This window comes from Marmota monax, unplaced genomic scaffold (assembly GCF_021218885.2).
Source record: "Marmota monax isolate L192 unplaced genomic scaffold, Marmota_monax_Labrador192_F-V1.1 WCK01_AAM20220418_F8-fsc00052, whole genome shotgun sequence".
NCBI classification, from domain to species: domain Eukaryota; kingdom Metazoa; phylum Chordata; class Mammalia; order Rodentia; family Sciuridae; genus Marmota; species Marmota monax.
This window is the reverse complement of record NW_026693473.1, coordinates 2,111,636-2,134,243: the sequence shown is the minus strand read 5'-3', so window position 1 is coordinate 2,134,243 and position 22,608 is coordinate 2,111,636. Positions and strand designations below refer to the sequence as shown.

At 39.5% G+C, this 22,608-nt stretch overlaps 1 protein-coding gene across 1 annotated transcript in view; it reads left to right on the top strand.

Moving 5' to 3' along the window:
- Window positions 1–22,608, top strand: part of Hgd (homogentisate 1,2-dioxygenase) — a 45,241-nt gene that overhangs the window by 4,312 nt on the left and 18,321 nt on the right. The window contains exons 2-4 of the mRNA XM_046457809.2: window positions 2,895–2,966; window positions 3,822–3,910; window positions 7,856–7,961. Of these exons, the coding sequence (XP_046313765.1) occupies window positions 2,895–2,966; window positions 3,822–3,910; window positions 7,856–7,961 (267 nt within the window). The remainder of the gene's footprint in view (window positions 1–2,894; window positions 2,967–3,821; window positions 3,911–7,855; window positions 7,962–22,608) is intronic.

Sequence of the window (22,608 nt, the reverse complement as noted above, 5' to 3'; positions counted from 1 at the left end):
CATCCGTAACTTTGCTCTCGAGGATTAAGAAAACCAAAGGAGTCAATAGTGACTCAGCAATTTCCACCTCCTCTTGGGCCAATGCACTGCAGCTAAACTGGAGAAAGGGATTCAGAACTCACACCTCTCTCAGCACTGGGGTGGCTCCCTTCCAAACCACCAGCTGTTCTTTCCGCTTTCTTTTCTATTTTCTAAAGCACAGCCTGAATCAAATGCTTCAGAATCACATACACTAACTCTCTTTTTCCTTGTTCCGAACACACATATAACCTCTGTTCTGAGGCCAACAGTTGCAAAGAATGGGAAAGGTTAATAAGTAAATCCACTCATGCCTGCCAGAAAGCTCAGCTGTACTGGGCAGCTCTGGAACCTTCCTTTCTCCTTGCAGAGAGAAACAATGCAGCAGCTGAACAAAGAGAAGGCACTGTCATACTCAGTGGCTTCAGTTACAAGCTGGGCAAAAATTCGATTTCACAGAATTGAAGATAATTTGGGGTCATTACCAATTCTCAGCAACTCAAATTCAATCCCTGTTGATGGTGAGCATGAGGTTCATTTTGAGAAAAGAAAACTGTATTCTGTTGAAGTAGGACAAAGAGGCTGGACACCTGAGGAATTTTCAGGAAGCAGGTTTATTGACTGCAGGGTTCATCAGAGGTGGCTCTTGCCTAAGAATTCTTCTACTGAACAATGTGTACAGAAATTCTTAGAACTTTATACCCAGTAGTGGGGGGTGCTGGGAGGTTCATATAACGAGCGTGTTTTGTTCTATTCTGCAGACAGGTTTCACGAGCTTTTTTTTTTTTTCCTGCAAACCGTGCATTTGCCAAAAATGAGAAAACTACCGACCCCCATACCCTTCTGCACGGAGAAGTTTTCGCTGATAGAAAACGTTCTGAAGAGGAACTTATATATTACAAATATAGTAGGGGTTTCTGCTTAATTAGGGTAAGGGTCTTCTGGGTGGGAGTCTCTGGCCAGCTTCACTGTAGAGAATGAAAATGTTGGATGATCTCTGCCACTTTCCTCCAAAATACCATTCCAAACAGCACAGTGCTGCTGGGAACAAATCTGATTATAACTTGGTGGGGTTTTTGTGTGATGATGAATTTTCAAATATACAAAAAATTTGCGGGGGCTGGAGACATAACTCAGTGGTAGAGCACATGCTTAACATATGTGATGCCGGGTTCAATCTTCAGCACCCCCCACCCCAAAAACTGTGTCTGAAAGCAAAAGAATAATTTCACTTTCATTGCTTTCTAGGTCATAACATTTCACATTCAATATTCCTTCTAAATATAGACACTGTTGGCCTGATCATCGCTCACACATCCAGGCATGTTACATCTAGCTCATCCTTCCCCGAGCTGCCAAGAACTCTGGAGGGCCTACCCTCCACCCACATCCATCCTTCTTATATCTTCTAAAGAAATGTGCTCAGATGGTGGCATTTCACTCACCCAGCGAGGCTGCACTTTGCTTATCCTGAACTAAAATCAATTGGTGTTTAAGTTAGAGCAAAGGAGGCTCTAACCCCACTTAGCAAACCCTATATGCACTCATAGTAGAAGCTGGCTATAAGTGAAAAACTAAATCAATCCACAGACAGCTATTGAATACCTTCCATGGTTCAGGGCACAGGGTACATAGAGAACAAGACTGCCATAGTCCCAGCTTTCATGAAATTTATAACAGAACAAGGAAGCCAGTGACAGACCTGTGACAAAACTCACAGGTGTGTTAAATACTGCAAGAGTCAATCTCAGGTCTTGGATGGTGGCAGTAAGGAACCAAGATGCTACAAATCTGTTGTTTCTTCATCAGATTGCCCAGAGGACCATAAATGCTGCAGGCATTTTGAAAATAAAGTTCCATAGAAACAAAAGCTGTTTTAGAAGGATAATGGAATTGTAGTACATCCAAAGGGCGAGGAAGAGCTGATACTTTCCTGTATAGAGCCACTGTGGTTCTTACAGCTGGTAGAATAGCATGTGCCATGTCAGCTGACTGTGGACTCATTTCATAAGAGGCTTGTGACTTCAGTCATCCTAGTACACTTGGTTCAGTTTCACTCTCTATGGCCTTGGGAATCAATATTTATTGACATTTACTAACTATGATCAATAAGGCAGTATTTACCATGGGAGGGGGGAGGGTAAATTTCAAGGGATCCCCCATGATCTGCTTTATTGAGAAATCTCTTAAACTTTTCCCTTCTGGGTATAAAGTTAAGAGATGTCAATCACAATAGGCTCCATTGTGCCATTGTGAAAAATTATGGGCTGAGACATCTCCTGAAAGCCACCCCTACCTTTCAACTTCATTTTCACATATCCTCACAGATATAAGTATAAATACACATGTGCTCCATAGATGAGCCAGATAACGTAGGTTTCTGCCTGCAGCAAGGCTAGTTTGGAGAGAGCTTTCTGGCAAAGATTTTGCTGTGATTTTAGATGCACATACATTTTCCCAGTTTCTTTTTTTTTTTCTAGGATATGGAGGGAGAATGGATTCCCAAGCTTAGGGAGATTGCAATCTAGGCCCAGCAAGATCCTTCTAATCTGGACTTAAACCATCTTCCTCCCAAGAACTTCCAGATGGAACTAGAATTAAAGAGCTTATTCTTGAGATGAGATAAGCAAAAATAAGCCCATAATCAACCAAGTACCACTAAGGGTATTGATTAAATAGAAGTCTTTAAAATTTATACAAAATACATAGTCTTTCCTAAATGATTTACATGTCAAGACATAGCAAAGATATTGTGTCTGGAACATCATACTCAAACATGTGACCATGCAGAAATTCTTACCTTTGTAGTCAGTCAGTGTTGGGAAATGTTCTTTATATGCCAATAATGGTGGCATTTATGTCTCTGTTACATGCAGTACATTTCTGGATTTGGGAATGAATGTGCTTCAGAGGACCCTCGATGTCCAGGTTCCTTGCCTGAAGGACAGGTATGAGTGAATAAAATTCTTAGAGAATACTAACTCATGGGCTTGGATGACCATCCCTCAGGCCAAAAGGCCTCCACCCAACAAAGTTCTTCTAATCTAGCAGGTAAACTGTTTGGAAGCTTCACAAATTATTAGGAAAAATGGAATATAGAACAATGACAATACAAAAATTCAACTTGGGGACTGCTGGTTATTACCTATGGCAAAGTACCCAACTCAAACTAGTAAAATTAGCTGTAGGATTTCCAGGAGAAACCCCAACATCCAGGGGTAGGGGTCTTTTCTTCTAGTTCCTTTGAACAGCAGAAGATATGACAATGATGAGAAAATAAGTTATTTTAGAAATATATGTACAAAGACGTTTGTACCAGTGTTGGTTATAATTGCAAAACTACAGTAAACAAAATTCTCTCAAAACTTTTTGGAGAATATTTCATGGCACACACACACACACACACAAAATGCTTTTGATATATTATTTCCTTAAAAAAATAAAAGCAAGTCCTGATTATCACAGTTACAGGTATCATAAGATCCTCATTTTTGGAGGATAAGAATGAAAAGAAATACACTTACAGATTAACATTGGTTATTTCTGATTGGTGAGATAATGGGTGATTTTAGATTTCATATTTAATAAATTTTCTACAATAAGCATATATTACTTTTATAATCAGGGGGACATTTACATAAAAAGGTATTACAAGAAATATTAATGACTTGGGGTGGTCATGTGCAGTCGCCCAGAGTCTCCCCATTCAGGAAGGATTCCCCCACTGAACTGGTTGGTGGAAAGGTTTAGGGGGATGCTTTTTGGATTTGAATGACATTGTTTATTGCCTCTTTTGGTTTTAGAATAATCCTCAAGTCTGCCCCTACAATCTGTACGCTGAGCAGCTCTCAGGATCAGCTTTCACTTGTCCCCGGAGCACCAATAAGAGAAGGTACGAGGATGAGATGAATTCTGACCTGCAGACAGTGGGAACTATGACCAGGACCTTGTGCCACCTCCCCTACCAGGGTCATGGATCCTTCTTCTTTTAGGCTGTGCTGGGTTACAGGTAGAGGGGAATGGGCCTTGTTCCCAGTTGGAATCAAGTGACTGGTGGGAGATGGTGAGGGAACAAACTACACAGAAAACCCAAGTCCAGTTCCACTTACAAATTCTCACCAGTACTCAGAAGGAAGTGTGTTTTTCTTCTTTTAAAATAAAATATGTCTAATACTCTGGTCTTCTTCTAAGGATTGTTCAGTTGAGTTTTGTTTTTTGATTTACTTATTTTTTGATTTTTGCATATGATTAAATCACAATTATAGAAGATTCAGAGCAGTGTCTTTCTCAGCTGACCAAAAACATTACATTCTTTGCATGAAAATGTTGGATAAGCAAAACCTGAGTAGTTGAAAAATTCATGTATTGTGGCCCCTTCTGCTTTGAACTAGTAAGGTTTTTGCTCTTTGGAATTTGACTTTCCTAGAAAGCAGCACATTCATTAGCACAGAAGGTCACATTCTTGCTTGCTCTATTCCTGTAAGCCAAGCCAATGAACTTCCTCTCTTGATTAACTCCTCTGGGGCAGGCTGGTTGCCGTAGATGAGGTAGATTGAGGAGGCTGTAAGTGTCGTGATTTAAATAAGTAGTATCTAATCATTGGACTTTATGGTTAAGGCATCTGTGAAGAGGGCTGCTGCTGACCTTGGAGATCTGGGGAAGAGGACAGGTGGTATCATACTGCTTAGAAGGAGGAGGTGGGTTTATCTCTACAGGGTCCTCCTGAGAAGTCAGTAAGATGGTGAATACAAAAACACAAAGGACCACACCAATGATAACTATTGTTTCCATTGGTGGTTAGTCTTACCCACTCTGGAATCAGGCCCCTGACTTTAAATCCACGCTCCTTCTTCTTCAGTTGGGTGACCATGGGCAAATCATCTGCCTTCTCAGAACCTCTAGATCTTCATTTGTAAAACAGAGATAATTACAGGACCTATTTCAGAGTTTTAGTGAGGATGTTGTGGAAAGAATATGTGTAAAGTGCTTAGCATATTTCCTGGCACATGGTTAGTGCTGAATTAACATGAGTTATTATAAAATCATCATCATTATTGACACCATAGAAGAGCTTCTGTTTCCATCCCAGAGTATTTCTAGAAATATTTCTAGAAGTATTTCCAGAGTATTTTAGAGAGCTGAAGCACAAGATATGGCAGGTGCTATAGTATAAGGTCAGTATCAGGAGGCAGTAAATGTGTATCAATATTGGTTTCTCTTGATAGATGTGTGCATGGAAGAACAGGGGAAGATAGTTTCTCATATATATTAAAAATCAGAGGTAAATTCTATTGCATTTAATTATTTCTCCTTCTGCAAACCCAAATGGATAGGATAAAGGTAAGCACACAGGCAATTTCTATCCATTCTAATTTATGACAACCTGGCCTCGTGACTATGTTCTTGACTTTATGGCCCATCCACTAACAGGCCACCTGGTCTCCAGATTCTGCTGCCTGCCCCCATTATTCAGCAATATCTTCAGCCAGCAGGAGCTGAGTTGTGTTCCAGGAGGCTGAAAAGGAGTTGTTGGCATTTCATTTAGAAGCTGGCAAAGTTCCCTGCGTCAGAATTAAATCTCTGTCCAGGGCAACATAGAGGTGCCTGGGGAGTTTTATAAACTCAGATATAAATAAATAAATAAATAAATAAATAAATAAATAAATAAATAAGGGGCACTAGGCATGGCTCATCTATTTAGAACTCTCTAAGGATATCCTCAAGAATTTTGTGAAAATGTTCAAAAGCGTCTAATAAAGGATCACCTAATACGTGCCAGTCATTTCCGACACATGAATTGTTTTAGTCCTCACAACAATCCTAGGAGATAAGGATGAGGAACATAGGGTCTGGGAAGTTTAGTAACTTGCCCTGAATCACACAGCTGGTTCCAAGATACACATACATTCCTTCAACCCCATATACCACTGGGTGTTGGAGAGGTTTAGTGGGTCCAAGGTCTGAGGTCACATCCTCAAGAGTTGGAGGAATCAGATGGAAGAACAAAGTCAGCCAGTTATCTCCTGGATGGTTCAGTATTGGGCCAGGCCAGATTAATTACCCCCATGCCCTGAAGCAGACTTTCCTTGGGTTTAAAGGATCAAAGGTTTTTAAGCAGATCTCTTCTTCCATTGTCTGAAGTAGGGTCCTGCCTCCTTCTGTACCCCATCAGGGTAATGGTCTTTGGAAAGACTTTGGTCCCTTGTAGTGAGTTTCAGTGTCTCACTCAACTTCTGGAAGGTTCTCCTCCTGATGTTTTTCAGATTTCTTTCATCAGACTCTTCTTTCCTTCCTGAAGCCTGAGATCTGGTCCTGGTGGACAGAACATTAGCCCAGGCCTTAACACATACAGAGAGTGGAAGTGAAGAGGAAAAAAGAAAGAAAACAAAAAAACCAACAAACTATAAGTATACTGAAATAAAACATGGACGTGTACTCTAACATTTTTTGGAGTACAGAAGTATTGATTTAAAAACCTCTTCAGATTAATGTCAAAAAGACAAATAACCCAACTGAAAACAGTACAGGACTTGAACAGATAATTCATAGAAAAATTACAAAGTGCTAATAAATGAACAGATTCTCAACCTTACTCATAATAAAGGAAATATAAAATAAGAGACTATTTTTTCATTACAAGACTAATATTAAAGATATTTCATAATAGAAAGATTTAATAGAAGATTAAAGCTCATTTACTGAGAAAGTATGCAAGAACTGCCAATTCATGCCTCCATATCTAATAATATGGTTTTCTTGATCTTTAAAGGATCTGTTGGTCTTAGGAACCACAAAACTGGTATAGCTCCAAATAAAAATAATTTACTATTCTCCTCTTTTATTATAATATCATTTCTTATTATTTTATTTTCTATAATAACTTCTACTAATTTTTATAAAAATAATTCCTGCACCTAATATGTAAAAACCTTTATATTCAGCCTAATTCTAACCCTAATGTTTACTCATTCAGGATGAAAATAATCTTAGGGAAGATGGGGATGATCAGCCCCTCTAATGTATTCTTGGTATGAGAGTAAAGTGGTAAAATGATTTGACAATTTTCCTTATATACACATTTGAATTATCTAAGAGAATATGTAAGAAACCCATTAAGCTCTGATGCCTCTAAGAAATAGCTATGAAGAAAGTAGAAGAGAAGGTACCATTTGCCTTTCACAACTTTTTTAATTACTTGAATTATTTTTCCCATCTCCATGTATCACTTCTATAATTTTTAAAAGAAAAAGACAGATTTATATAACAAAGATAACACCCATATTCTCTCAGTCTACATAGAATTCACTTCCCTGGCCTTTGAGAGCAAGGATTAGCACCTTGAGGTATAATAAGCTAAGGTTTTTCTATGGATTTCCCTGCACTGATATCCCTTAAGGTACTTCTTACAGCTGGTGGGAGGGAAAGAGAGTCCTTTATTTTTTGGCAGCATGGGAATATCTAGGAGCTGGAGCTCAATCCCAAAAATGATATAGTGTAAAATAGAGAAGGGGCCAGAGCTCCAGACAGCAAATGGTTATTAAGAAGTAATGCTGGGCTGGGGCTGTAGCTCAGTGGTAGAGTGCTTGCCTAGCACATGGGAGGCAACGGGTTTGATCCTCAGCACCACATAAATATAAATTAATTAATTAATAAAGGTATTGTGACCATCCACAATTAAAAATAAATATATAAAAAAAGAAATAATGCTGTCATTGCTTCTCACATTAAAGCCATAGATGGTTGTTGATTTGACGGTCTTCCTGATGGCACTTCCTGAGCCAGTCTCTGTGTCACTCAGAACATTACCCTGAGGCTTTGTGTTCTTGTTTCTCCCTAGCTGGCTGTACAGGATTCTACCTTCAGTTTCTCACAAGCCCTTTGAATCCATTGACCAAGGCCATGTCACTCACAACTGGGATGAAGTTGGTCCTGATCCTAACCAGGTAACCTGGTCCTGTGAATCGGAGCTTACTCATATAACCAATACCTTGATTAGAAATCTTTAAGTCAGGAACAGAGTCTTTGGAAAAGTAAGGCAGCTTTTTAAAATAAATGCTAGCTTGTCTGTTTGGGGCTCAAACTTGGGAGGGGATTTGGGAATTGATTGGTGTGTGTGTGTGTGTGTGTGTGTGTGTGTGTGTGTGAGAGAGAGAGAGAGAGAGAGAGAGAGAGAGATTGTGTGTGTGTGTGAGAGAGAGAGAGAGAAGAGAGAGAGAGATATTGTGTGTGTGTGTGAGAGAGAGAGAGAGATTGTGTGTGTGTGAGAGAGAGAGAGAGAAGAGAGAGAGATATTGTGTGTGTGTGTGTGTGTGAGAGAGAGAGAGAGAGAGAGAGAGAGAGAAAGAGAGAGAGAGAGAGAGAGAGAGAGAGAGAGAGAGAGAGAGAGTTTGTTTCTAGCCTAATGGCATGTAGATAGGCCACAGGAGTGTTATAGACCTGGGGGGAGTGCCTGGGTGAATTGGATGGATGGAAATTATATAGGCTGGTCAAAATGCCTTCATGCCCACAGGCTTTTTGTTTAGTATTTTTATTATTTTTTTAATATTTATTTTTTAATTTTTTGGTGGACACAACATCTTTGTTTTATTTTTATGTGAGCCACATCCCCAACCCCTTGTTTAGTTTTGTTTTAGCCTAAATTTACCATTGAATACACAAAATATCTGACATTCTTGAAGAAAGGCCTCTGAACTCTGGCACAGGCATAAGGGTCTTATTGTCTGAGCAGGATTCTTTAAGTCTTGTGACAGATTGCTTTCACATTCTCTTCAGACTTAGGAACTTCTAGTCTTTGCCCATGAACCCCTCCTTTTGGTTCAGTGAGGAGTGGGCTTTTCCTCTGGGGGTCAGTATTATCTACATACTCTGCTGAGCATATCAATGAGATATCTACTCATGGAATGAGATAGACTCAATACTATACAGGACTGAGCTCTTTTGTTGTGAACCTTCTGAGAACCTCAGTGTATTCCCTTTGTCTCTGAGTTTAGGTACATGTCACTGATAACTGGTCTACAGTGCAGGAAAAAAAGCAAACGTGGCTTTGCACCCCTCGTCCTTCTACTGACTAGTTGTGTCCTTGATCCCTGTTGTTTCACTTATAAAATGTGATAGCAGCATCTGCTTTGCAGTGTTGTTGTGAGGATTACTAGAGAGAATAGGTGTGAACAAAGTGCCTGGCGTGCAGTTGTCAAGAACCATGACTCTGAGACAGCCCTTTTGATATATTCGCTTGAAGACAGTGGTAGAATATAAATCTCAGAATTTATAAAATTCAGATAAACTTGTTTTTAATTTGATGCTATTTATGCTATTTTTTTATTCTGAGGTCCCCATCTGCCCTGTCGCTCCTCTCCTCAGCCAAGGAAATCACTTGCTTCTCCTTTGTCCACCAAGACATTTCATGTAAACCTGCAAATCTCTGCAAATCTGCTTCCCCTAAGCACTTAGACTTTTTGTAGAACAAAAGCTGGAATAATTCATGGTCACCTTTGGTTTCCTGCCCTGCTCCATTTCTTACCTTAATTATAGAAATCTCGAAGAGCTAAGTACAGCTGACATATGGCCTACCCCTCTCTAGGAGGGACAGAAAAGGAAACTAGCATTCGGGGTCCAGAAAATATGAGTTATCATCTTAAAATATTATCCACCTTAAAATTATCCATCTTAAAATATTATCAATATTAAAATGTTAGCCATTATGAAACTGGTATATTTTGTCTAAATATCTGACCTTTAACCTTTTTGAAGTTTAATGTGTGCAGAAGACATCCTCCCAGCCCCCCACTGACCTGTATATTGCCTTTGAGCGTGTTGGGGAACAGGCAGCCCCTGCTCCAACCCCCACCCCACACACAGACTCTGCCCACACAAGGGCTCAGAAAGCTCCTGCCCCTTCTCCGTCAGCTGGACACATCCCTTGTGTGTGTGTGTGTGTGTGTGTACAGGGCCACAATTTGCACAACTAACCCCGGGAAACCCTGACTTCCCCTCTTCCTCAAGTCTGAGGCTCAAGAAAGGTGAGGGGCACTTCACTACTAATAAAGGTTGTCTTATTCTGCAGATGAAGTCTCTCAGGTAACCTCTTAGAGCTGCCTTCAGAAGAATAGATGAAAATCCTGTCAGGGTGTGGTAACAACTATTAATCTCTTCTCTGTGCTTTTGTGGGGTTTCTGATCAGGCTTAACGCCCACTGAACGTTTATTATATACCACTTTGGGAAGATTGATAAGGTATTTGGATCCCAGTAAGTTTTCTAGTTCTTTCTTTGGGTGGCACAGGTGATTCTTTTATGTTTCTGACTGTTCACTCTTTCAGAGCCAAAGTTCCTATTACATGTGGTTGTAAAATTAGCAAGTAAGACAAAAGTTAGGCACAAAATTATAACTGAAAATCTTTTTAATCACCCATAAAGTATAGGATGCATGGTTCTGTGTGTGCTGCCTAGTAAGGTAATTTTTACATATACTAAATTTAAGGACTATTGAGCTAGACTAAATGAAGGATTTCCAGAAAATTCCATGGACAGATTTCAGGAATTTCAATCATGTGGTCTTTAAGATAACAAATCACTAGTGGTAAACAGGATTGGGCCTTGGAGTTCCAGCGCCCCCTACCTGCTCGCCTTGATCACAGCAGTTGTCGAGGCCTCCAAACCTTAATACATCCTCATAGATGTATTTGTTTGTGGTTTTGTGGGCAACAGTGGAGCCATACTTTTAAAATATAATTTTACTTGTAAAGTCCCTGTTAATATAATTCTTTTGTATAACTCAATTTGTAAGTCCATTTTATATCTTCTTAATAGTTATTTTGAGGTATAGATAACATATTGATGGAAGCCATGAAACTCAAACTCTAAGGACCAAGGAACCAAGCATTTATTGAGCCATTCATAGATGCTACCCAGAAAAGGAAAGGACTGGATCTTGGGACAGGTTGCCACAACTATCAATAGCAAAGTTGTGAAGCAGATCAGAGCCAAGAATACTTTAAAATTCTTGGGGTAATTTTTTCTTGGTAAAAAAAACTTTGGGGTAGGCAAGCACTGTGAATTACATTGACTTATAGATCAAAGAGGTGGGATAATCTTGAGCAGGAAAGCTTTTTGGGTAGGAGGGAAGTCATGAAGAGAATAACTGTTGTGTCTAGATTGGTTGAAGTTAACAGTCCCAAAAGTTATAAGCAAACAAAGTGTGGTGACCCTGTTGCTCACTATGTTTGGATTTCACTCAAGATTTCAACATTATTGTCCTTTTTTCTTTTTCTTTCTTTCTTTCTTTTTTTTTCCTGGTTTTTCCCCAAGCTGTTAGCTGGTTAACTTTCCTGACTTCTTTTGCCCTCCACCCTCTGGCTTTTATCATTAAGTTTAGGACATTTCAAAACTTTTTTCTTTTATCAAAACTACCCCTGTTCCAATAGAATTTTTCTAGTTTCATCTTATTACACAAGTAACATATGTTTATAAAAACCTCAAATGATATAGGAATTAATAAAGTAAAAAAGTGGAAGTCTCACATCAGAGGTGAGAGTGATGGGTGTATCAGTTGCAGATGTTAATTCATTCTTTCACAGTTAACATACATTTTAACAGAGAAGTTCATGGCACTGTACTCAAAGTCTGAGTTCACAGAGTCATCAAAAGAGCTGTATCAGAAATTCCTATCTGCTCAATCTGTATTTGTTTCCCACTGGCTTCTGTGGTTTTCCATTCTAACATTGCTTTGCATTTGCCCTTCAACTTGTTCCTTTTCTCCTGTTTTGAATTCTTTGAACATTTTTTGGATGGTGACCATTCTCCAATATATCCCCTACTCGTTCACAGCCCTGTGTTCACACACTGGGAGAGACATACTTCAGAACTTCACAGTGCCTTCATGAACATCAGCTCCAACGAGGTAGCTCTTTACCATCCTCCCGACCTGTGACCTGTGTCACCTGCCATCTGCTTCCCCTTCTCTGATACACACACCCTGGCTGTTCTTGGCAAAATCTATCCTTTTGTCTTTTCATCTTCTCCTTGACAAGTTAATATCTCTTTCCAATTTTATGCCTCATTAATTAACCACAACATTCTGCATTCATCACTTTTCCCTCTCATAACCTCTTCCAAATATGTGCTCCAGACTCTCACCCAGAAAGTCTGAGAAAATTATATTTAGGTGCCTGACAGTACTTCCCAGCTGCAGCCTATATAAGTATGCCTTCAACTATTAATCAAAGCCTTTACTTCAACAGTTTCACTAACTACCCATATTGGCCATCTCTGGAAATGTGAAGACCTGAAAACTGCCTAATGTTTCCTCTAGTCTAACATTCAGTGCCACAGAGAGCATTATGGGATAGATGATCATCACCGTCACCCTTGATAGTGATCATCATCGTCACTCCTAGGAAGATGGAGACTATTCCCCCCCAAATTTTCATTTCCTTTAGTATATATTTAATCAGTCATGCAAGAATTCATGCGAACTCCTAAGTACATTTAAATTCAGCCCATGGACACAAACTCAGTACATTAATATCTCACATAAGAAGTATGTCTAATTTTATCATATGTTTTCCTCTAGTTTGTGAAGTCTCAGAATTTAATGAATAAGCCTGCATCCAATTCAACCACAGTTTTACAGATTTCAATTAGCATTCTTGAATCAGCATTCCAGTGTAGAACTCAGAGTTTTTAAAAACTTCTTATTACTACATCCTGAACTTTTGATTTGGGGGAAGTCAGACTCTTGGCCCAGTTAAAACATCAACTGAGGAAATTACCTCTTGGTTCCAATTACCATATTAGAATTACCTCAAAGCTAAGTAAGGCCATATCATAGAATTCCTTCTGTCCCCAGTTCATGCAAATTATCAAAAAATGTTTCAAAACAATATATCCTTACAGAGTTATTTGCTGTCTAATTTGTCAAACTGTTCAGGTTTTGCCATTCTGAAAGCCCCTCCCTACCCAAATGTCTTAGGTTTTCCTACATCTTGAAGCTTTTGCCCAAGACTCTATTAGCAGCTAGCCCAGCCCCCACTTTTTTTTTTTCTGGAGCTGGGTATCAAACTCAGGGCCTCATGTATTTAAGCAAGTGCCCCACCACTGAGCAACACCCTCAGCCTAGGCAAAACTTTTTAAAAAATCTCCTTTCTCCAATTTTCCCCAGACACCTACCCTCTCTTGCCCAGAGTTCTCTTTTCCTTCACCTCTTCCCTTCCCCAAGCTCCTGGTACCATGTTACCACTGCTTCTCAGCTTTCCTCTTCCTCCTACCTTCCTCCTCTATAAAATGGCACTTGCTGTGTAGATTCTCCCATTCTCTTCCTAGGAGACACACACACAAAGCACTGATCTCTGCGGTGACGCTGGAGTTCAAGGGATTGCAGTGAAAATGGGGAAATCAGAATTTTTCATAGAGAATCTGGATGGAAAGAGGAGGAGGCTGTGAATGCTATTAATTTTTAAGAAATCAGATATATATATATATATATATATATACATATATATATATATATATATATATATATATATATACACACACACATACATTTACTTTTATTGTGGTCATGATGTAATACAGATTTACATTCTATTTATTTAAACTTAAATATTATATTTTGTGCCTTTGTAAACTCCTTGAGGACAGATAATTTTGGGGGGATGGATACCGGAAATTGAACCCAGGGGCACTCAACCACTGAGTCACATTCCCAATTTTATTTAGAGACAGGGTCTCACTGAGTTGCTTAGCATCTTGCCATTGCTGAGGCTGGCTTTGAACTCACCATCCTCTTGCCTTAGCTTCTTGAGCCACTGGGATTATAGGCATGCACCACCATGCCTGGTGAGGGAAGATAAATTTTTAATGCTGTATTATAATTCAATATGTTTGTAAAGCAATTCTTCTATTGCCATATATTTAGGTTGTTTCCATTATTATAAATCATCCATGATCCATGATTTCTAATCATCCATGATTTATAATAGTTGATCATCAACCATTATAAATCATCAATGGCTAATACCAGCTCTTGTCTCTGCAGCATCCCAAAGCATGAACAGCTGACCTCCCTCTTTCCTGAATCTCTGACCTTTATAGCATTGCATTGACTCCTAAACCTGCAAAATGAGTGCTCTCCAGGGTCCTGAACTAAGATTCTACCTCCCTCTTGTCTCCATCTTCTGCCTGGAAAATGGGGAAGTACTTTATCTCTTTTCCCTGCTCCTCTTCCTAATTGTCTTTTTCACCCTTATCTTTCCCTTCTTATTACACACATTTCCCCTTCCCCTTCTGTAACAGTTTCCTAGGGATTCCATAACAAAAAACAGGCTGGGTGACCTAACCAAGGAAGATTTACATTCTCACTTTCATCCCAAGATTGAAGTATCCGAGGCCTCTTTCCTTGGCTTGTAGGCAGTTGTCTTCTCCCTGTGTGTGTATCCACATTTCTTCTTTATATAAGAATGTATAAGAATATTCAGTTAAGCCAATCCTAGGAACATAATTTCATTTTAACTTATTTCTATAAAGATTCTATCTATATAAGTTATACTCCATGTATGTATTATGTGTCAAAATATACTGTCACATATATCTAAAAAGAACAAAAAAAAGATTATATCTATAAATGCAGTCACATCTGGGGTACTGGGTTGGAATTTCAACATATGGAATTTAAGAAAAATACAATAAAGCCTATAATACTCTTCCTCTACTTTCTCCCCATTTCCTTCCAAATGTTGGCCATTGGTTACCACTTTTATTGGATTCTCTTTGCCTTAGAGCTGAAGGGATAGTTGTTGATGAGAAACGCCCCACTGGAATGAACTGCGGGGAGGAACTCCTTGACAACAGATGATATTTCTAGCTCACTTTGCTTCTCACCTCTCCCTGGGGCCCCCTCAACACATGTATATGTACACACCTCAGCAGGTAGTATTGTTAAGGCATAACTTTATCCAACATAACTCCAGCCCAGAGCTTGCTATAACCTTGTAGGCCACATTGCAAGGAGTCATTCATACAACTTTGGAATTCAGAAGCCATTCTAGAGCTAGTGTCAATATTTACATCCTATCATCCACTTTATCTCCCTCTTGCCATCTTTTTAATCTCCCAGGTTTTCTTCTTATAAAAAATTGAATAAATGTCATTCATAGCCATGACATTAAATGTCATCTCTCTGAAGTATGTTTTACAAATCTTCCCTCCAATTTCAGAAACTGCATTGGATGTTGCCATGTGTATGTTCCAACTCAAAAGATCCTGTACGGAGGATGTGACAGTCCCATCCAAACTATTGTCTCCCCCTGGCTTTTCTAAGCCTGTTACTGACAACCATTCTTTCACACACCCAGGTTTGAATCTTTAGAGTCTTTTTTTTAATGGACACATATCTTTATTTTGTTTATTTATTTTTATGTGGTGCTGGAATTGAACCCAGTGACTCACAAGTGCAAGGCAAGCACTCTGCCACTGAGCCACCACCCCAGCCCACCTTAGAGTCATTTTTAAGAACTTTTGATTTTTTCCTTCTATGTGGAATTAAGTGGCAAGTCCACAACATGGTGACTCCCAAAGTATACATAAGAGTTAACCAGAGAGTCTTGTTGAAAATGTGGAATCCAAAGCCTTGCTCTCCAAATATTCCAGTCTAATAGATCTAAGATGGTGTACAGGAGTGCCTCCAAGTGATTCCACTCATATTGGCCTTGGACCACACTTTAAGAAATATTGCTGTAGAGCCTGCTTCTAAAATGTCTTTGGTTCTCTTCTTCCTTCTCCTGACTCTGCTTAGTACAGGCTTCATTTGCTCTTGCCTAACTTTATAATGGCCTCCTAATTGATCCATGGGGCTTCCTTACCCCATCCCACATTGTGCTGCCAGATTCAGCTTACTGAATTACTATCTCTGAAATCTTTAAACCCCACCATCAGTCCACCCCTCCACTGCCCAGACAGTCAAGTACAAGCTCCCAAGATAGAAGATCAAGACCAGTTCCCTGTCATGAGCTTTCAAACCCTCTACTTTCTGCCATGTGCCCTATTTTTCAGTCATACTAAAACCATACTTTTTTCCAGGAAAATATCCTGAATTCTCTTTCCTTGGTGCTTTATGCTATTACATTTACTTGGATTTTCCTTTTGTTTACAAATATCCACGCACCAAAATCCCACCCATAATTTAAGACTCATTTTAAATACCACTTTTTTTAAAAAAAACTAAAATTTCAATATTTTTCAGGGTATCTTAGAATATAATTTATATCTCCATCATCTTTGTCTTATCTGCAGTACCCAGCATGTACCATATTCCAAACATTTAATATTGCAATTGTTGATACTTCCTGTAGCTCAGATCTCATCATCCTATAAGTAGACTAGATTGCATTTCCATAAATGCATCCACTGGAGTTTGCCAACATTACCATGTACATTGCCCTGTTCAGCCCTTTTTGGACAGCTTGCTAGATCTTTTTTACAATACATCTTTATCAACTTACATTTTACTCCTTGGAAAGAAATTGAAGCTGTCCACAAACCAATGATTTTATTGCTTGTGTCTCTTGTTTTTCATATGTAAGAGTGTTAAATAGGCCCCGTTCCAGCATTTATTCCTGAGGGAATATTCCTGTTTACGTGTTTCTTCCAAAGTCACTTACATTATCTGTATCCTTGTTTTCTTATAAGAAATTCTCCATACTTCCAGGATTTTCTGGAACTGTTTCCCTGAGGGCAGAAACCTTCAGCACCTAGCATATGATCTGACACATGGAAAGAATCAATGAATATTGTTTGAACAAATTAATGTGAAGGGTTTGGACAAGAATTCGGATCCTGAAGGGTCATATAAGGAGTAGGGTCCCAGGAATCAGACTGGGCCAGGGCAACTCAGCACTGGAGCAAATAAGGGTCAGAATGAAAGACCAAGACCAACATTAGAGGTCAAGAACATAGAGGTCAAGCTGGGTTTAGGAGGAAAGAAAATCAGTAGTTTGTGAAGCAGATCAAGACGGGTTGAGCTCAAAGTGCTTAGGGTATACATTAAAAAGTGACCAAAAGAGTTTTAGCATCAGTTCTTAGGAGAGAAAATTTATCTTCTCTAAGTTGTCAGTTTTCTTACTTCTAAAATAAGAGAGAATAATAATCATAAGTGCTTCAGAGAGTTGTGAGGATGAAGTCATCCAACATATATTGACTACTGTCTTCCATGATCTATGCAAGGTGATGAGTATCTTAGTCTGTTTTCTTTTATTTATTTCCTCACTTTTGTGGAGCTGGTGATGAAACCCAGGGCTAATGCAGACTAAGTAAGTCCTATACCACTGAGCTACATCTCCAGCCCTATTAGTCCATTTTCTGTTGCCGTAACAAAATACATGAGAAGGAGTAAGTTATAAAGAATAGAAGTATGGGGGCTGAGGCTGTGGCTCAGCGGTAGCACACTTGCCTGGTATGTGTGAGGCACTGGGTTCAATTCTCAGCACCACATGTAAATAAATAAAATAAAGATTTATCAACAACTAAAAAAATAAAAATTAAAAAAGAATAAAGGTTTATTTAATTCAGGGTTCTAGAGGCTGGGAAGTCCAAGAGTATGGTGCTGCATCTGGTGAGGGCCTTCTTGTTGCATCATAACATGATAAAAGACATGATATGGTGAGACACAGCAGACATGCTAGCCTAGGTTTCTCTTCCTCTTATAAAGTAATTAATACCATCCTGGGGTCCCCACCTTCATGACCTCATCTAATCCTAACTATTTTTCCAAGACTCCACCTCCAAATACCACTGGCATATGAATTTGAGGATTATGTTTTCAACATATAAACTTTTCAGTGCATTTGCTATGGTTTGAATGATTGTCTCCCAATGTATCAAAGACTTGGTTCCCAGGGTGGCACTATTGGGAGCTGATGTAACCTCCAGGAGGTAAGGCCTTTGTGGGTCCTCAGGTCAGTGAGTGTGTGCCCTTGAGGAGATAGTGGGGCCCTAGTCTCTTCTTCTTTCTCTCCTTTGCTTCCTTGCTCATGAATTGAGCGGTTTTCTGTGCCACATGCTCCTGTCATGATGTGCCTCTTTCCCTAGGGACCCAAAGAAGTGGGGCTTCTAAATCTCGGACCATGAGCCAAAATAAACCTTTCTTTTCTCTTTATAGGCTATTCCTCTCAGGTATTTCATAATAGAAAAGGGAAGCTGAATAATATGGCATTTAAACCATGGCACTGAATAATGAATATAAAGCCCTTAGATTTACTTTCAAAGATAAGGTCAAAAAGTATGGCTTATCTTTTCTGGTAGCCTCTTGAAAGACTTTAGAAAGTCTAGATAAATTAGTAAGACCTGGATCTTCCCTATCTGTATTCTTGCCCATCAAAGAAGTCCAACGAATCAAAGAAAGAGAGAATCAAAGCCTGATTCTCTCTCCTTTTCCCCTCAAATTGCTATTTATTGAGGAATTCAATGAGCCACTGTTTTATTTTATTCACCCTTATATTCCCTGTCTGGACTGAAACTCACCACTACCAATTACCCTGGACTTCTCTCAGTCATGGCTGCTGCTAATAATTGCTTGAACATTAGGATCACTATCTAACCCACAAATTACTTCAAAATTCTTGGATAGTTGGTACTGACTTCTAATGACATGTCTACTTCTAGCCAGTTAATGTCATTAAGAGCCTTCAATTCATCCAATTTAATTGAGTTCATGGCAATTTTGGATAGAATCTCAGTAAATCAAAGAATCTCAATGTTGAAAGGGATATTCAGATCATCTAGCCCAACTCCCAGTCTTCTAACTTTGGAAAATACTGAGACTGATTCTTTCATATTTCCTTTTCATCTCTGAGTATGAATTTTGAATCTTGTTCATTAAATATTGCCACCAATTATCTGTCTTCCTCCTTGGATAATGTTAAAGAATTTTTAATTATAACTTTGGATACTCTTGAAGATGCTTTTAAAATTATTTTTATCACCACACATTTAGTAAGAAACAGTTTATTTTCCAATAGGATTTGTAGGGTACAATTGCAAAGTATGTAAATCCATGACAGAACTCAAAGGAGAAATAGACAAATCCACAATTATAGCTGGAAACTTTAACACTCTTCACTCAATAGTTGATAGAACTGGACAGAAAATCAGAATGGATGTAGAAGTGATAATTTTTCACATGCATGAAGAACTGACTTATGTTTTAGAAATCATCTTTGGATTTTTAAAACTATGTTAATTTGCTAATTATTGCCTGAATGTCATTTTACTCTGAAAGCTCTCACAAATTTGCTTTATTCTCATTCCTTGAAATATAAGCATCATGCTCAGTGCCATTTATTTATTTACTCATTCAATCATTCAATAAATATTTATTGATGCCTATCATAATCAAGACACTGCATCATGCATTACAACTGATGTCATTGTTTTTGAAATGTTTAATTATGAAATTCTGCATGGGAGAGCCATTTAGTGATAACATAGAGTATGAATAAAATACACCATTAAAACCTACAACTAGAAAGTTGTTGGGTTATATTAATCTTATTGGACTGCTGTAACAAAATGCCTTAGACTGGTGGTTTAAGCGATAGAAATTTATTTTCTCACAGTTCTGGAGACTGGAAGTCCCAGATCAAGTTGCTAGGAGGGTTGGTGTCTTGTAAGGCCTCTTCTCTTTAGCTTGTACTACCTTCTCACTACATCTTCACATGGCTTTTCCTCTGAGTACATATGGAAAGAGAGTGAGATCTCTTCTTCTTAGAAGGCCACCCATCTTATTGGATTAGAACCCCCCAAATTATGATTTCATTGAACCTTATCTACCTCCTAAAGTTCCTATCTTCAAAACAATCACATTGGAGATTAGAAGTTCAACATAGGAATTTGGAGAGGACACAATCCACAGCAAGGAGTAAATAAGCTAATAAGCATTCTTCACTTTTTATAAAAGCTCTTCTCTGAAGAGACTTATGGAACTATAGTTCTTACCAGTACCTCATTATTACATGTAAGAAAACACAATTCAGAGAGAGAAAATGACCTGCCTGAGGTCACAGAGTAAATGGGAATGGAGGCAGTACCCCAAACCAAGTCTCCTGGTTCAGCCGCATGCACCATCCCCTTGGTCTGGCCTTGGATCAGAGGGGTACTGATCCACAGCATATGTACAATTAAGCTGAGCATCTGTTTTTGGCAGGAGGTGTTTATACCCTGCACTCCATGGACTCTTCCTGTTCATCCTTTTCCTGAATCCCCTTGCTCACATTCACCAAAATATCACATCAAGGCTCTTTACCAAAATCTTGCTAGAGTACCCAAAGCTGGCTTCCTTCTCTGGGTACTGAGTTTATCAGAATCACCTTGGGGTCTTTATCATCCTTCATAATAGGCCCAACACATTTGGAATATAGACTATGAACAATCTGTTGCCATTGGACCCAAGAAATAAATGATTCCTCTCCCCACACCATCTGTCATTTGAAGGGAATCATTTTTTTGCATTAGAGAAGGTTCATCAAGGCCACTGCTTCATCGGGCTGTGGGCCCTGCGGAAGGCATGCTTCCTACATCATCACATGCTTGTCTTTTCATCTGCCCTTCAGGTCCTCTCACTTCCCTTGCTGTTGAGAGCTGGATCTCTCACTCTCCCTCTCTTTCTTTCCCTTTTTGCTTTCTTCTCTCTTTTCTTAGATTATAGATCCTTACGCTTGCGTTATTTAAATTTCTTTGCTAGTTGGTAGTGGCATTGTCACTGTCATTTGGCCCAGGATGCCACAGGTTAGTTGATTGATTGGTTGGTTGTCAGGTTGGTTTGTGGCTTGGTTGGTTGACTGGGTGGTTTTTTCCCGAGCATGATATTTGGTTCAGCAATGCAATAATATCAGAATCTCCAAGTTGGGTGTGGTGATTCTAAAGTGTAGCTGCACATTAGGAGAGCTTTTATAAAATACTGATGCCAGGGCCCACCTTCTTAGATTCTGATTTAATTTGGTCTTGGATTCAAAACCTCTCCAGGTAATTTCCATGGGTCGGGTTGAAAAATCAGGTTGGGAATCTCTGGTTAGAGCTAAAGGGTTGCCCAGGTAACCATTGATCTGATACTTAAATCTCTTCCATTGGGAAATCTAAAATGATGAGTCTTTTTCTGACAATTTTCCTTGGTATGCAAACACTGCACTGCTACTTAGACTGAAGCAGCAGGTAGTTAGTAGCAGACCAGAACCTCCTCTCAAAACTCCGGCAGTGCTCAGGGTTGGGGCTGTGTCAGTGGCAGAGCACATGCTGAGCATGCATATGTGGGTTCAATCCCAGCACACACACACACACACAGAATCCAACAGTGCTCAGTTGTAGCTCTTCCTGAGGTCAGGGGAATGTCCTTCTGTTTCCATAGTTCTTAACCAAGGGATATTTGCCCCTCAAGGGATATTTGACAATGTCTGGGGATATTTTTGATTTTTACAACTTGGAGGGAAGCTACTGGCATTTAGTGGGTAGAGGTCAGAGTTGATACTAAATATCCTATGAAGTACAGCCCCTGCAATAAATGCAGCACAAAAATGTCAACAGTGCCTTTCCTACATCCTCGCTTTCAAGTACCCCTCTCTTCCCCCAAGAGAAATCATCCTTAATGAAATCAGTCCTAAAGTATTTTCTTCTTTCTTGGAAGCATTATTTGAATGATCTTTTTCAAATCCACCTTTCATGTCATTTTATTTTATTTTACTTTTTGGTACCGAGGATTGAACCCAGGGGCACTTAACCACTGAGCCACATCTCCAGCCCTTTTTTGTATTTTATTTAGAGATAGGTCTCATTGAGTTGCTTAGGGCCCCACTAAGTTGCTGAGACTGGCTTTGAACTTGCAATCCTCCTGCCTCAGCCTCCTGAGCTGCTGGGATTACAGACATGTGCCACCATGCCCAGCTCAGGTCTTTTAAAGTTGTCTCAGAATGTGATCAATCTGCTTTGCTTTTAAGAAATGAAGGCTGTTGCCTGACTGTGTGTGTCAGAGAGGCAGAATAACTCCATTGCCTCCTCTTGCATTTGCTGCTTTCTTTCCCATCTGGCTGCCCATCAGACATACAAATGAGCTGAGCCCTGGGACCTGAGGGAGGCCCTTTCCAGCCTGCCTTCATCAGGCACTGTAGCCAAAGGAGCCAGCCCTGGGGTGTAGGTCACTCCTGAGATATGCCCTGGGGTGGCTGGGTGTATTAGCCACCAGCCTGGCTGGATCAGGCTGCCATTGCGTTGATTAATAAGTGCTGGGCTGACAATCCAAGCGAGGTCTGAACCTGCTGATTCTTCTCCCCACTTCCTTAGATCAGTTCATTATTAAATTAAAGATTGTTATGATTTAAACTGAACCATCAGGCAGCCTAGGGACAAACGCAGGGTTTGATGAAGAAACTGAACCCGGTATTGCATTTACCAAATCCAATCTCAGCTGGGTGCTTTTTCTTTCTCTTAAGGAAATAATTCAAAACTCGAAGGGCTGGAAGTAGAAGTAGAACCTTCCCCTGCAGTGTCAGGAGCCCACACAGAGAAGCTGGCATGCCAGGAAAAGGAGCTGATTATAAATAGCAGGAAAAGCG